General features: G+C 42.9%; 1 protein-coding gene across 1 annotated transcript in view; it reads right to left on the reverse strand.

Moving 5' to 3' along the window:
- Positions 1-39: 39 nt before the first annotated feature.
- Positions 40-14,303, reverse strand: part of SLC26A8 (solute carrier family 26 member 8) — a 58,653-nt gene continuing 44,389 nt past the window's right edge. The window contains exons 16-18 of the mRNA XM_045543595.1: positions 9,924-10,292; positions 7,491-7,543; positions 40-310 (exon numbers count right to left, since the gene is read on the reverse strand). Of these exons, the coding sequence (XP_045399551.1) occupies positions 247-310; positions 7,491-7,543; positions 9,924-10,292 (486 nt within the window). The 3' untranslated portion in view covers positions 40-246. The remainder of the gene's footprint in view (positions 311-7,490; positions 7,544-9,923; positions 10,293-14,303) is intronic.

Genomic DNA, 14,303 nt, shown 5'->3' on the forward strand with positions numbered 1-14,303 from the left:
TCCCATTTAACATTTCCTTAGGGATACAGAATACAGAGAAGAGAGGAGATGCAAGAAGGATCCGAATGTAACTAAAGTTATATATTTTATTCGAGTCTCATCTCTCTGAAGAAAGGGGAACAGAGATGAGAGGTGTAAGTTAGAGATGGTCTGGCACAAACCCCAGAGATACAAGGTATGTGAAGAAGGAAACCCATCACTAGAATATATGCTGAAGGTGAAATGAGGGGAGCCTGGATAGGGAATTCAGAGATAATTTCTGGCAGTAATGGGATCTGGGAGGACGATCCCAGAGCCAAGCAAGGAAGAAGGCCACCAGGTGGAGGAGTCACAACGCAAGTACCGCCAGTTTGTATCTAGTCTAGGTCTCTTGAGTGAGCCACCCTTTTGGGTGGGAGGATTGGCCAAGGTTATCTGACCCCTTATTTTCAGTTCATCTGCCAGGCATCCTCATTGCTGTTGCCCTGAGATGAGTATGGATCCATATGGTGATGTCTCTTCTTCCCTGACCGTGTCTGAGGCTGAGACGGCGGGGAGGGAGCCATAGGCTGATACACAGGCCAGTATTGCTGCTGAGGCAAAGTATGAGCCCTTGCCCTGGATTTGGGCTCCAGCTCCAACTCCAGATCAGTCTTGGTCTCAATCGGGGGCCCGGTTTCGGGCTCTGGCTCTGGTTCCAGCTCCTGATCTAGGTAAAAGTCTAGATCCAGCTCAGTCTGCTGTTCTGACTCCATCATGCGGTCCAGCTGCAAATCTAGCTCCGACTCCTCTTCTGCTGGCTCCCGGGTCTTGGCAAAGCCTGGATTTGAATATTTTGAGCTTTCTAAAACACTCCTGCTCATTTTATGTCTTGATTGGTCAATCTGAAATACACACAATCAGATGGGTTAAAATTTCTAACTTTTGAGCAGTCAAAGAATTTCAGAATACAACAGGGCTTAAAGTATAAGAACTACGGGTTCCATGGGAGGCTGAGGCAGTAGGATCGCTTAAGCCCAGGAGTTTGAGGTTGCTGTGAGCTAGGCTGACGCCACAGCACTGTAGCCCGGGCAACAAAGCGAGACTCTGTCTCAAAAAAAAAAAAAAAAGAACTACGGGTTCCTGACAAAGTAGAAAATATTACTTGCCTAAATCCTCAATCAGTACCTAACTTAGATCTCTCTGGCTTTTCTAGCTAGGTTGGATTTTATGACAGAAATGGTCTCTCTTTTTTTTTTTTGGAGACAGAGTCTCACTCTGTCACCCAGGCTAGAGTGCAATGGTGCCATCATAGCTCACTGTAACCTCTAACTTCAAGGCTCAGGTGATCCTCCTGCCTCAGCCTCCTGAGTAGCTGGGACTACAGGCGCATGCCACCACAGCTGGCTAATTTTTCTATTTTTAGTAGAGACAGGGTCTCACTCTTGCTCAGGCTGGTCTCAGACTCCTGAGCTCAAGTGATCCTCCCACCTCGTCCTCCCAGAGTGCTAGGATTACAGGCGTGAGCTACCATGCCCGGCCAGCAATGGTCTTAACGTTCTTAAACATCTTGTCTTCTTGATCTTGTCTTGCCAATCCCCAGTGCAATCCTTGACAGGACATGTAACGCATTTGTGACCTGGCCTTTTGCCATCTTCTTTAGTTTTATCTCCAACTGTGGTCCCCACCCTTTATTTTAGCCATAAAGTTACCCACAGTTGCCTGGCTCCTGCTTACCTTTGCTGGTGCTGCTCTCTTTGCCTGCCTTGTCCTTCTCCATCTCGTCCACATACACTTATTCATCATTCCAGATCCAGATCAAAGATGACCAGCCAGGATCACAGCTTCCTCACTCACACTTCTATCAAAATATCAGTAGTGCATTGCCTTATTTATTCACAAACCTGCCTCTTACTAGCCTCTAAGCTCCTTGAGGTAGGGCAGTGCAGTTCTGGATGTCCCCAGTACCAGCCACTGAGCCTGTCACATAGCAGGTGCTCACAAACCTTGGTGGGTAACTCAGCCTTGCAGCAGCATTCCACAAAATTCACCATTTTCACCCTTCCTGAAACGTTTTCTTGTCATCCACCAGATGCCACTCTGCTTTTCCTTCTTCCTTCCTGGTTGCTCCTTCTTGGTCTCTTTGCTATCTCTTCTACTTCTGCCAGACTTCTAAAAGTTGGTATGGCCCAGGGCTTGATCCCGGGCCCCCTTTCTTCTCCATTTACACTCTACCCACTGCCCCTCACCTGTAGGTAATTTTATTTAGACCCATATTTTCATTACTATCTATATGCTGATGACTCTTTGGTTATAATGCTTCCCCTGATCTACAGCTTCATATATTCACCTCCATTCTTTTTTTTTTTTTTTTGAGATAGGGTTTTGCTCTCTTGCCCAGGCTGGAGTGCAGTGTCATGAGCATAGCTCACCTCAGCCTTGAACTCCTGGGCTCAAGCGATCCTCCTGCCTCATCATCCCAAGTAGTTGGGACTGCAGGCATGCACTACCACACCCAGCTAATTTTTAAATTTTTTGTAGAGATGAGGTCTCACTATGTTGCCCAGGTTAGTCTTGAACTCCAGGCCTCAAGCGATCCTCCCACCTTGGCCTCCCAAAGTGCTAGGATTACAGGTGTAAGCCACCACACCCAGCCCATACTTCCATTCTAGACATCTCCACTCTTACATGTTTCATGGGTGATCTTGAATTTAATACATACAAAATAGAACTTGCTCCTTTCCTAGTCTTCCCTATCTTAAATGCCAGAAAAAAAATTGACATATTTGATACCAGGTCTCAATATAAGTCCTGATAAGAATGTTGGTAAACTAGAAAAATGTTTTTTAAAAACAGAGTAAATAATGTCAATCTTAAACCATCACTACTAACCTTAATAGAACAAAAGCAGATTTTTTCGTTGAATTCAGGAATAAGATAAGACTCATCGCTATTACCTAAATTATTCTGGGAGGCCCAGCTAATACAATAATACATTGAAATAAGAATTCTAGCAGTTAGAAAATAAGAGATTAGTATTATTTTTAGAAAATATTTTCCTGCCTAAAAAACTCAGAAGAATTGACAATGAAACTTCTTAGGACTAGTAAACTAACTCACAAGGTGGCTAAATAATTTAATAAAAAAATCAGTAAGTTTCCTATTTGCTAGCAATTGTCAGTTAGAAAATATAATGGAAAAGAAGATTCATTTTAAAAAGAAATAAAAATGTAAAACATATAAAATATCTAGGATTTATTTATATGGAGAAGGTCACAAAACCTTACTATGAATAAAACATTTAAAAAGACAGTATATGTGGAGACAGTTCATGTTTCTGGATAAGAAGAATGAATACTATGAAGATATGAATTCTCAAGTTACTTTATATTTTTAATCTAATTCTAACAGAATTCCAAGATTTTTTGGGGGGATGGGGGTCTGACAAAAGATTTAAATGTTGGTTTGGAAGAATAAATTAGTGAGAATGACTTAGCAAATTTTGAAATAGAGCACTGATGACACAGGACTTCTTAACCAAATGTTAAAGTGTATTATAAAGCCACAGTGATCAAAACAGTGTGATACTGAAGCTATGCAGAACAATGAAACCAAAAACTGAGCTAGAAATAGACTTTAGTTTTCATAAGAATATAATATTTTATGAAAATAACATATCAAATCAGTGGGGGAAAAGAGGTTTATTCAATAAATGGTTAGATGGTGCCATGGTTTGAACGTGTGGCCTCCAAAATTCACATTGAAACTTACTCCCCATTGCGGTGGTATTAAGAGGTGAGGTCTTTTGGGAAGTGATAGGAATGGATGTGGGAAGGGATCGATGCCTTATAAAAGGGCTGGAGGGAACTAGTTCAGGTCCCTTTGCCCTTCTGCCTTCGCCATGGGAGGATGCTGCTGAGACAAGATGGAATAGCCCTCACCAGACACCGAACCAGCAGGCACCTTGATCATAGACTTCCCAGCCTCTAAAACTGTGAGAAATAAATATCTATTATTATAAATTACTCAGTCTCAGATATTTTTTATAGAGCACTAATGGACTATTAATAAGATAGATGGTATATAGCTTGAAATGATTAGCTATATAGATAAAAAAGCATGCACTGAACTACATTCTAACTAGGGTAAAGAGTATAACATATAAAAAATGAAAACATAAAAATCTAGAGGAAAATATGTCATTTTGTATTTACTTTCTAAATGGAAATGACTTTCTTTCTCCCCCCCTGTCCCGCCCCCCACCCCGAGATGGGAGGTTTTGCTCTGTCATCCAGGCTGGAGTGCAGTGGCGCAATCATAGCTCACCACAGCCTTCAACTTCTGGGCTCAAGGGATCCTCCTGCATCAGCCTCCCAAGTAGCTAGTACTAGAGGTGCACGCCACCATGCCAGGCTAACTTTTTTTTCATTTTTTGTAGAGACAGGGTCTAGCTATGTTGCTCAGGCTGGTCTCGAACTCCTGGACTCAAGCAATCCTCCCACCTTGGCCTCCTAAAGTGCCAGGATTACAGGCATGAGCCACCGCGCCTGGCCGGGAGTGACTTTCTAAATAAAAAGCAAATGGAGGCTGGGTGTGGTGGCTCATGCCTGTAATCCTAACACTCTGGGAGGCCAAGGCGGGTGGATCGCTCGAGGTCAGGAGTTCGGGACCAGCCTGAGCAAGAGCGAGACCCCGTCTCTACTAAAAATAGAAAGAAATTATATGAACAACTAAAAATATATATAGAAAAAGTTAGCCGGGCATGGTGGCGCATGCCTGTAGTCCCTCCCAGCTACTCGGGAGGCTGAAGCAGGAGGATCGCTTAAGCCCAGGAGTTTGAGGTTGCTGTGAGCTAGGCTGATGCCATGGCACCCACTCTAGCCGGGCAACAGAGCGAGACTGTCTCAAAAAAAAAAAAAAAAAAAAGCAAATGGAAAATAGAAAAGGAAAGATTAATAGACATAAGTTTATAATATGTAAAAACAAATATGTCAAGGTATCATACTCACAGATTAAAATAGAGAAACTTCCATTTATAGTAAAAACCAGACTATATAATTCAGACCAACCCTCTCACTAAGGACAACTAGAAGAGCTGGGTAAATTACTTAAAAAAGAATTTCTGCTTGAAGGTGCAGTAATGCTAAAAAGGTCATCAAGAATTATCAGGTCAAGGCCGGGCGCAGTGGCTCACGCCTGTAATCCTAGCACTCTGGGAGGCCGAGGCGGGTGGATCGCTCGAGGTCAGGAGTTCGAGACCAGCCTGAGCAAGAGCGAGACCCCGTCTCTACTAAAAATAGAAAGAAATTATCTGTCCAACTAAAATATATATTAAAAAAAAATTAGCCGGGCATGGTGGCACATGCCTGTAGTCCCAGCTACTCGGGAGGCTGAGGCAGGAGGATTGCTTAAGCCCAGGAGTTTGAGGTTGCTGTGAGCTAGGCTGACGCCACGGCACTCACTCTAGCCCGGGCAACAGAGCGAGACTCTGTCTCCGAAAGAAAAAAAAAAAAAAAAAAAGAATTATCAGGTCAAGATTTGGGAAAAGGCAAAATCTAAAGAGGTGAATCGGGCATGTGGGGCCACTTTTTGTCCTGGGGGCTATTTAATGATCTAGAAGTGGCACATATATGCTGAGCAATGGTTTTGACAGCTTTAAGGTTTGCAAAAATTGGGTTCCAGGGCCCGACAAAGGAGGGGCTATGGTGAACCTTCCCACAGACTGCAACTGGGCTTTGGGTCATCTGGATGGCCTGGAAACCTCAGCTCCTGAAATCAGATCAAAGAGGCCCTGGATTGCTAGTGCCTCCAGGTACCTGGCAGAATAATCAAATTCTTTCTAGAAGAAAAATATCATCCTAGGCCTCAAATTATTTCTATAAACATTTTCCAAATTCAGTGTCAGGCACACATCCAAAGATTACCAGGCACACAAGACTTTGATAGTGGGGGATGCATGTTGAACCACTAAGGCAGTAGTTCTCAAAGTGGGGTTCCTGTACCTGTAGCATCAACGTTACTTGGTAACTTGTTAGAAGTGCAAATTCTCAGGTCCCACTGAATGAGAAATTCAGGGGATTGGGACACAGAAGGGTCCAGCACTCTGTGTTTTAACAGCACATTTAGATGATTCTGATGTTTACTCAAATTTAAAAATCCGTGGAAGTCTCTAAGCACAAAAAGTTCCACTTCTGGTCAGAAAGATTGACAAAAGATTGCTCCACGAGGGGGTGAACCTAATGAGCCTTGAGGTTCCTGCCAGCTCAAAGGTTTTATGATTCTATGATTTTATAAATGGGAATGTAGTGTAGAGCTGAATGGAAAAAATATGTTCAAATGTAGCTAACAGGGAAAAAGTTGTTCTGGAAAAGCAGAGGCACAATAACGTGAGAATTTTCAACAAAGCAAGGGAAATAGTAATACATTAGTTTTTTTAAAAAAAGAAAAATAAAAAGGCTGTGTTTTATAAGCCTGGGTATCTTTTACTTCTTGGAATTTTTTAAAGACACATTACTGTGGTAATGCTTTTCTTGTCATAAAAAGTTCAAATGTTATTGAAATGTAGTAAGTCAAGGAATCAAGTGTTTAATTAAAAATGATTTCTAGTTATTAGACAATATTTTGGTGCCCATCTGTGTTTTCATTTACTTTTTGGGGGAAACCTTTAAACCTACACAGAGACTGATTTAAAATGCTAAAGTAGGCCTGAGTCTTAGTATTATTAAATGACTAAAAATTCTGATTCATATATCATTCTCCTTTGCATTTAGTCAGGTTGAGTAAACCTCTTACAATCCCAATATAAAAGTCTTACCCTCGCAGATATAAAGCTCTGCTAGTTCATCAGTGTTATTTTTCATCACAAGGGTGGGGTGGGGGTGGTTCGAAAGGTATAGCTAGGGGACATTTAAAATATTCAGCAATGGGTATGGCACAGGCACTAGCCAAGATTGCTGTAAAAGGATCCCTGAGGCCTCCACTTGGTTGGGTAAACCCACTCTTCAGCAGGGGAAGTGACCTGAATGGACCCAGATGCCATGGCAGTGGGGGCACTTGGTGGTTCAGGCCCACGGCTGTTTACCAACTGGTAAGGGAGCATTTCAACATCCCCAATTCTGGCACAGCTACACTAAAATACCTTTCGTGGACCTTGTTCATCTCTATGTGACTAGGCGTCTGCCCCCCCCATCCACCCCAACCCCACCTCAACCCCTGCCCCGAGCCCCGTGCTTTGTCTGTTTGTCCAACCTTGTCTGATTCTGAGTAGGTTTCCTGTATCACTGTCTCAGATTCGTCCACGCTTAAATCGGAGGGCTCTAGAAACTTCCTTGACAGGGCAAACAGCACGGCGTCATGGATGCTGAGGAACAGCTGGGCCTTGGTGATGCCAGCGTCAAAGAAATCATTCCTCTCAAATGCCCTGACCACAGAAGCTACAAACCAGACCCAGAACACACACAGTGTCAGACACCTGGGGAGCTGAGGACCCAGGGTGCAAAACATCCCTCTTATAGGGTGACGGATACTCACGGTGACACCCTGCAATGAGCACCAAAATGTTGGCGTTTTGGAAAGCATTGCACATCTGCAAGGAGAGAGTAAATCAGTGTCAGAGAGCTTCACACTCACTAGGAAAGGGCATTCTAAGTAGTTGAGTTTTAAAATCCCTTTGGCCATTCACTTGTCCAGGGTATGTGTACCTTTGCATCCCAATTCAGCCCTACAAACATTTGATGAGTGGATTTCTTTATGCCAGAAAATGTCTGAAGTGCTAGAATACACAAGAGAATCAGACCGTCTCACGTAGGGGTGGGGGTGAGAGAGGGCTGCTCATTGTCTCAGGGGGGAAACAGTTCACATCAAGAGATGTTCACGTGGGGAAAGCCCTAGGCTAGGGACAGGCACGGATGTGATGGAGATGTCTGGAGAGTTGTCAGGAGCAACGACATCGTCGTGTTATTGCTCAGGGTCTGCAAGTGACCCCCTTCTCGCTCGTATTCACTGAGCGGAGGAGGCAAGATGTGGCCCAGACATGGTCAGGGGATCCAATAGGGACTGGAATTCAGAAACCCTGAGGGTCACATCCAGAGCTAGTCTGCAAAGTTGAGTTTGACTTTAGTAAAACATCAGGTATTTGGCATCAGATTAGTAAAAATCAGATGCTGACCGCAAGTTTACCTCAGCCAGTAGATATGCTCTGGGGCAATAAATCCTGATGTTCAGTTCAAAGCCAGTCAATATCAGCCTTAACACTCCAAGACTGAGTGAACACCAACCCTGAGCAGTAAGTTAAAGCATCAAAAGAAACAAAACAGACTGCGCTTTTTTCAGTATTAAGTGGAAATAAGAAAGCCATTTTTGATCATGTGGTAAATCATACAGTCATTTTGTTAAGGCCACAATAGACACGTTCTAAATGACAAGCAGTGGGAAAGGGAAAGCCCATGAATTAGGAAGAAGCTTAATCTGAGTGGTGGTTTCCAATTAGAATAGACTGCTGGGGTTTTTCTTAGTAGATTTAAGTTTTCGATTATAAAGTAAACAAAACATAACAATTTCCTCCAATAACGCAATGTTCAGAATGCAGTGTATGGAACAATCACAAAGGGAATGAAGCAACCTGTATTTCTAGAGTGCAAATGTGCACCATGAATCTCTGAAGGCCGTAAGGCAGAGGTGTCTGGCATTGCCTCCATTTGGAGATGGAACACAAAGTCATCAACATGGGCCAGGGGTGGATGGGTGATGCCAAGGACCAGAACATAGGGTGCCTCTACAAAAAGGGGAGGCAGGACAGGAGAGAGAGCAGAGGAGGGCATAAATGTACTATGCAACGGAGGGAAAGAGTGATTAAAGTCAGATGCTTGAAGTTCAAATGCCAGACAGGCCACTTATGAGCTGTGAGCCTTAGACTCTTAGGAGAAAATATGGCTTATTTCTCAAGGCTGTTGTGAAAATTAAATGAGATAGTGTATATACACGTGCCCAACTCAGTCTGGCATGTAGCAGGTATTTGACAATGTGGGTTGGATGAAATCTAAAGTAACAACTACAATACAAGACTGGGAAAAGAGAACACAGCCGAGGACAATGACCTAAAATGGAAAAGTCCAAATGACAAGAGATTATCAAGATATTTGAGTCTGAAAATGGGATGGGAAAAAAGGATCTCATGGATGGGAGAGATCTTAATATTAATCTCTTCCAAACTTCTCATTTTATAGATGAGGAAACCGAGACCCAGTGCAATTTAGTAACTTGCTTTGGGTCAGACAGACAGTGAACAGCAAAGCCAGGACAAAGCACACATCCCAGACCACCAACCAGAGTTCTTTCTGCTATGAAAAGCTTCCTATTGCCTCAGACCAAAGAGGAGCTGGACTCAACTAAGAGATAATCATATTCCCCTAGGAATAAGAAAGTATGATAGAATAGGATCTGAGGCTAAAAGAAGGAAAGCCAGTCAAAAGAGTGTATCTCATACAAAAGTGGACATAGAGCAGAAGTGAGTGTTAGTGTTCAGGTGTTTAAACCTGAGCCACTGCCAACATGTGCAAGAGTGAGAGACAGAGTGCTGTAAACTGAAACAAGCTGGCTGAAAAGAAATATTGTATCTATGAGACATTAAACGATGAAATCGATATGATTAGTTGTGCACCTAAACGGTACTGCATAAGGAGAGAAATGAGAACTGTCATAGAAACAGTTCTCAGGGACACAGCTGTTGAAGGGAAATTCTTGTCTGTTCTTTTTGCCTGAAGACGCAGGCAATGAACAGGGAAGTGGGGAAGTCCCTACAGGTACTAGACAGGCAGCCCCAGGTTTGAGGTGTCACTTCATCACAACTTCTTCACATTTGAGTACAAGATAGCCCAGTGTCTTTCACAGTGCTTGGCACATAGCAGCTGAACAGTGGAGAATTCTGGTAGGAGGGGAGCTCCTGCTAAAGCCTCCCTAGGACTTACCTGTCTTAATATGACCAAAGCCCATGGATCCACATAATGCACCATGGAGAAATCCAGGATGATGGTGTGGGTGGGTGGCAGAAACTCATCTGAGCAAGGGATAAGCGATCTGCTCCTCCCCTGACTTTCAGCAGTGTCGTCCACTGGCAGGGAGCTGAGTCTGGGGAGTTCCTTCTCAAGGCAAACGTCCTCCACATCCCCATAGTTTTGCCCTTGATTTCTTTGAGATGAAGCAGAGACCGTGTATGGGACTTGGTCATCGGATGTACTTTGGCTCGTGTTCCGGCTATTGAAACGCGAGCAGCGAATCAGGTTAACGGAGGATGAATCGCGACCTGCTTTATTTTCAAATCGTTCTGTGTAAGCAATCTGGGACAACAGAGTTAAGGGAAGACTGTGATGAGACTCAAACAAGGGCTGGAAGTACTTGGCAACTATGCTGTTTCTGCTAGTTGACTTCCCTCTCTCTTAGGAACCCTCTCTCCAGGCTAGGCACTGTGCATGTTTTACTTGGCTATCTCACCACCACTTCAAGCTCATGACTAAAGCCACGTGCATCCTTCCTCCCCTTACACTCACAGCATCCCCCTCCCAACTTCCTATGTCCATCAATGACATTATCATTGTCCCAGTGAGCCAGACTTAACATCATCTTTGACTTATTCCTTTTCTTCATCCCTGGGTCTTAGTCTCTGGTGCCTACTAATACTTTGTATGAAGTATTCTTTTCCATCAATCTCTTTTCCCGGCACCTCCTTCTTTTATCAGTACAGCAGTCCTGTGTCCAACTTCCTTAAGAAGACAAAAACCACTCAAGCAAGGCTGTCTTTACCTCTCAAGCTCCTAATAGGCCTAGAGTGCCTGCTATAGCTTAAGGACAGTACCAAGGACCAGGAAGACCATGACATGCAAGATGTGAAATTGGACTCTGCATTCAAAGGAACCAGACTCTACCTAGGGAGAGTGCACATGTTCAGTAAAAGGATAAATATGGCTGGGCCTGGGGGCTCAATGCCTGTAATCCCAGTGCTTTGGGAGGCTGAGGCAGGAGGATTGCTTGAGACCAGGAATTCGAGACCAGCCTGGGAAATACAGTGAGACTTCATCTCTACAAAAAATAAAAGAAAAATTAACTGGCGTGGTGACGCATGCCTGTAGTGCCTGCTATTGAGGAGGCTGAGGCAGGAGGATCACTTGAGCCCAGGAATTGGAGGCTGCACTGAGCTATAATCACACCACTATACTCTAGCTAGGGTGACAGAGTGAGACCTGGTCTCTCAAAAAAAAAAATAATAATAATAATAGTAATAAACAAAAGGATCAATAATAATATATACGGACAAGAACTGTAAGGCACATGGAAAAATGAAAAGAATTTATTTGCTAGAGTGGTATAATTCTAGGTGATTTTTTTTTAAAAAAAATCTGTTATCAAACAATGTTCCTTGTGAAATAAATTTTAAAACTTTAAAAATAAAACTATACAATGTAGTATATATTGTACAGCAAAAAAAAAAAAAAAGAAAAGAAAAGAAAAGAAAGAAATAGTGGTGTGGACAGATGATCATAGTATAATTCAAAGGAGAGAGCTGTTCCCAAGGCTCCAAGATTACTGAGGCCAGGCCTTTGGGGAACCAGCGAAGGTTGGCCCAGTGGCAGGGTGTGAGCCCCTCCAGGCAGAGCGAATTCTCTGTGAGCTCTCCTTTTCTCTCTTTCATCTACTGCACATTCTTGTCTTTCTTGTAATCCCCTCTTGACGTGTCTGCCTGACTTTACTTCCTAGGCCAAGCCTCTTAACCTGAGAACACCACAAATTTCCACCTTGGTGTCTTTGTCCAAACCTATCCCTGGACTGGGAATCCTGTTTTTCCTACCCAACATCAAGTTTCTCTTTCCAGCTCAGCACAAGTCCATTGCTACCATGAATTTTTTTTGTTTGTTTTTTTAATGCCAGTAAGTGTCAATAAATTTCTCTGACTTTTGAGCTCTTGCCAATCTCCCCTTACCTGAAGTCTGAGAGTTGTTAGAATCTAAACACACAATTTAGAAGATAGCAATATACTGTATTGTATGGTTCACTGTCCTATTTTGTCCATTTTAAGATGCACCACTATTTTTTGTACTATCAAGGATGAAAGAAAAACGCTCTGAAAATTAAACTCTTGATATGTCATGGATTATGTGATGTATCCAAATTTCAGTGATATGAAAAAAATGTATATCTCAGAATTGATAAAACATAATAGCCTTATATGTCACATTAAGGCTACAGTACTGAACTGTATACTTCCTAAATTGATTTAAAACTCTATGAATTATTAGCCAGGTGTGGTGATAATGTGTCTGTAGTACCAGCTACTTGGGAGGCTGAGGCAGGAGGATCATTTGAGCTCAGAAGTTCCAGGTTATATTAATAGTAAGCTATAATCATGCCACTGCACTCCACCCTGGGCAACAGAGTGAGATGCTGTTTCTTAAGGAAAAAAAACTAACTAAAAACAGTCCATGAATTACTTCAAAGTAATCTTGTGATTTTGAGTGGTTATAAGTAGGTGGGGATCTAGATGAAACAAGATTGACTATGAGCTGATTAAGCTGATGTGGGACAGAGGTTCTCATTATATTACATATTGTCTCTACTTTTGTATATGTTCAAACTTTTCCATGAAAAAAAATTTTTTTTAAGAACTACCTGGATGAGGCCGGGTGCAGTGGCTAATGCCTATGATTCCAGCACTTTGGGAGGCTGAAGTGGGAGGATTGCTTGAGGCCAGGAGTTCAAGATCAGCCTAGGCAACACAGCAAGGCCTCATCTCTACAAAAAATGAAAAAATTAGCCAGGCGTGGTGCCCACCTGTAGTCCCAGTTACTGGGAAGGCTGAGCCAGGAGTATTGCTTGAGCCTGGGAGTTGGAGGTGGTTGTAGTGAGCTATGATGACGCCACTGCACTCCAGCCTGGGCAGCAGAGCAAGACTCTGTCTCACAAAAACCCCTACTTGGATGAACCTTGAGAATATTATGCTAAGTAAAATAATCCAGTCACAAAAAGACAAGACTGTAATCCTGTAGGATTCCACTTATACGAGGTATTTAGAATAGTCAAATTCATAGAAACAGAAAGTGGAAGGGAATGGTGGGTTGCCAGGGGCTGGGAGGAAGGAAAAAAGGGGAGTCACTGTTTAATGGGTATAGAGTTTCAGTTTCGTAAGGTGAAATGTTCTAGAGATGGATGATGGTGATGATTGTGCACCAACGTGAATATACTTAACAGTAATGAACTGTACACTTAAAAAGGGTAAATATGGTATATTTTGTTATCTAGTTTTTTTTAACTTCAATGAAAAAAAAAACAATGGAAAAAAAAAAAAGAATTACCTGAAGGCAGAGATCCTAAAACCCTCTTTTCCTTTTTCATAGTGTCATAGTTCTGGGCACATAGTTGGAGCTCAATGAATACTGGGTGACCCTATTCCATACTCTAAAGTGTATTTGCTAATGTCCCGTGAATGTTCTCTACAATACTCAGCACAGTGTAGATGTGAAATCAAATTAGATATAGTGTTTTGTTTTTTGGTTTTTGGGTTTTTTTTTCCTTAGATAGAGTCTTGCTCTGTTGCCCAGGCTAGAGTGTCGCGGCATCAGCCTAGCTCACAGCAACCTCAAATTCCTGAGCTCAAGCGATCCTTCTGCCTCAGCCTCCCTAGTTGCTGGGACTACAGGTACATGCCACCATGCCTGGCTAATTTTTTCTATTTTTAGTAGAGACGGAGTCTCACTCTTGCTCAGGCTGGTCTCAAACTCCTGAGCTCAAGCGATCTTCCCTCCTTGGCCTCCCAGAGTGCTAGGATTACAGGCATGAGCCACCACACCAGGCCTAGATATAGCATTAATTCTATCCTCTTGGCTGGGAAGTTGGTAATTTCAGGGAGCTCAGTAGAACCTATGCTGCATTATAAGGTGTTGGAAGAAGAGTGGACGCTCAGTATTTTGCAGGCAACTGCGTGGCGGGGAAGAGCAGGTGTTTGTGTGTATGTTGGGGTTGGGGGGGACTTCTCTGTGTGTATAGATAGAGCTTAGACTAGGTGATCACTGAAAGGACCTGGAGCTAGAAATGAGCAGTCTTGCTCTGGGGGAAAGAACTATTTAGACCAAGTCAAGGTTGGAAATAATGACCACTTTGTAACTCTCATCAGCTAAAATAACCTTCAGATTCTGTAAAATCCCCATCTGGAATAGCAACCTGTACTTGTCCCCACCCCACCCCCACTTTTGTCATCATTTCCTTGCTCATAGGCAGAAATCAGAAGACCCTGGCTTATCCTGGAGAAGCCCAGCAACCATGATTCTGCTTTAGTTGGAATCAGAAACAAATCTTTTAGT

Source organism: Lemur catta, chromosome 2 (genome assembly GCF_020740605.2).
Source record: "Lemur catta isolate mLemCat1 chromosome 2, mLemCat1.pri, whole genome shotgun sequence".
Taxonomy (NCBI): Eukaryota; Metazoa; Chordata; class Mammalia; order Primates; family Lemuridae; genus Lemur; species Lemur catta.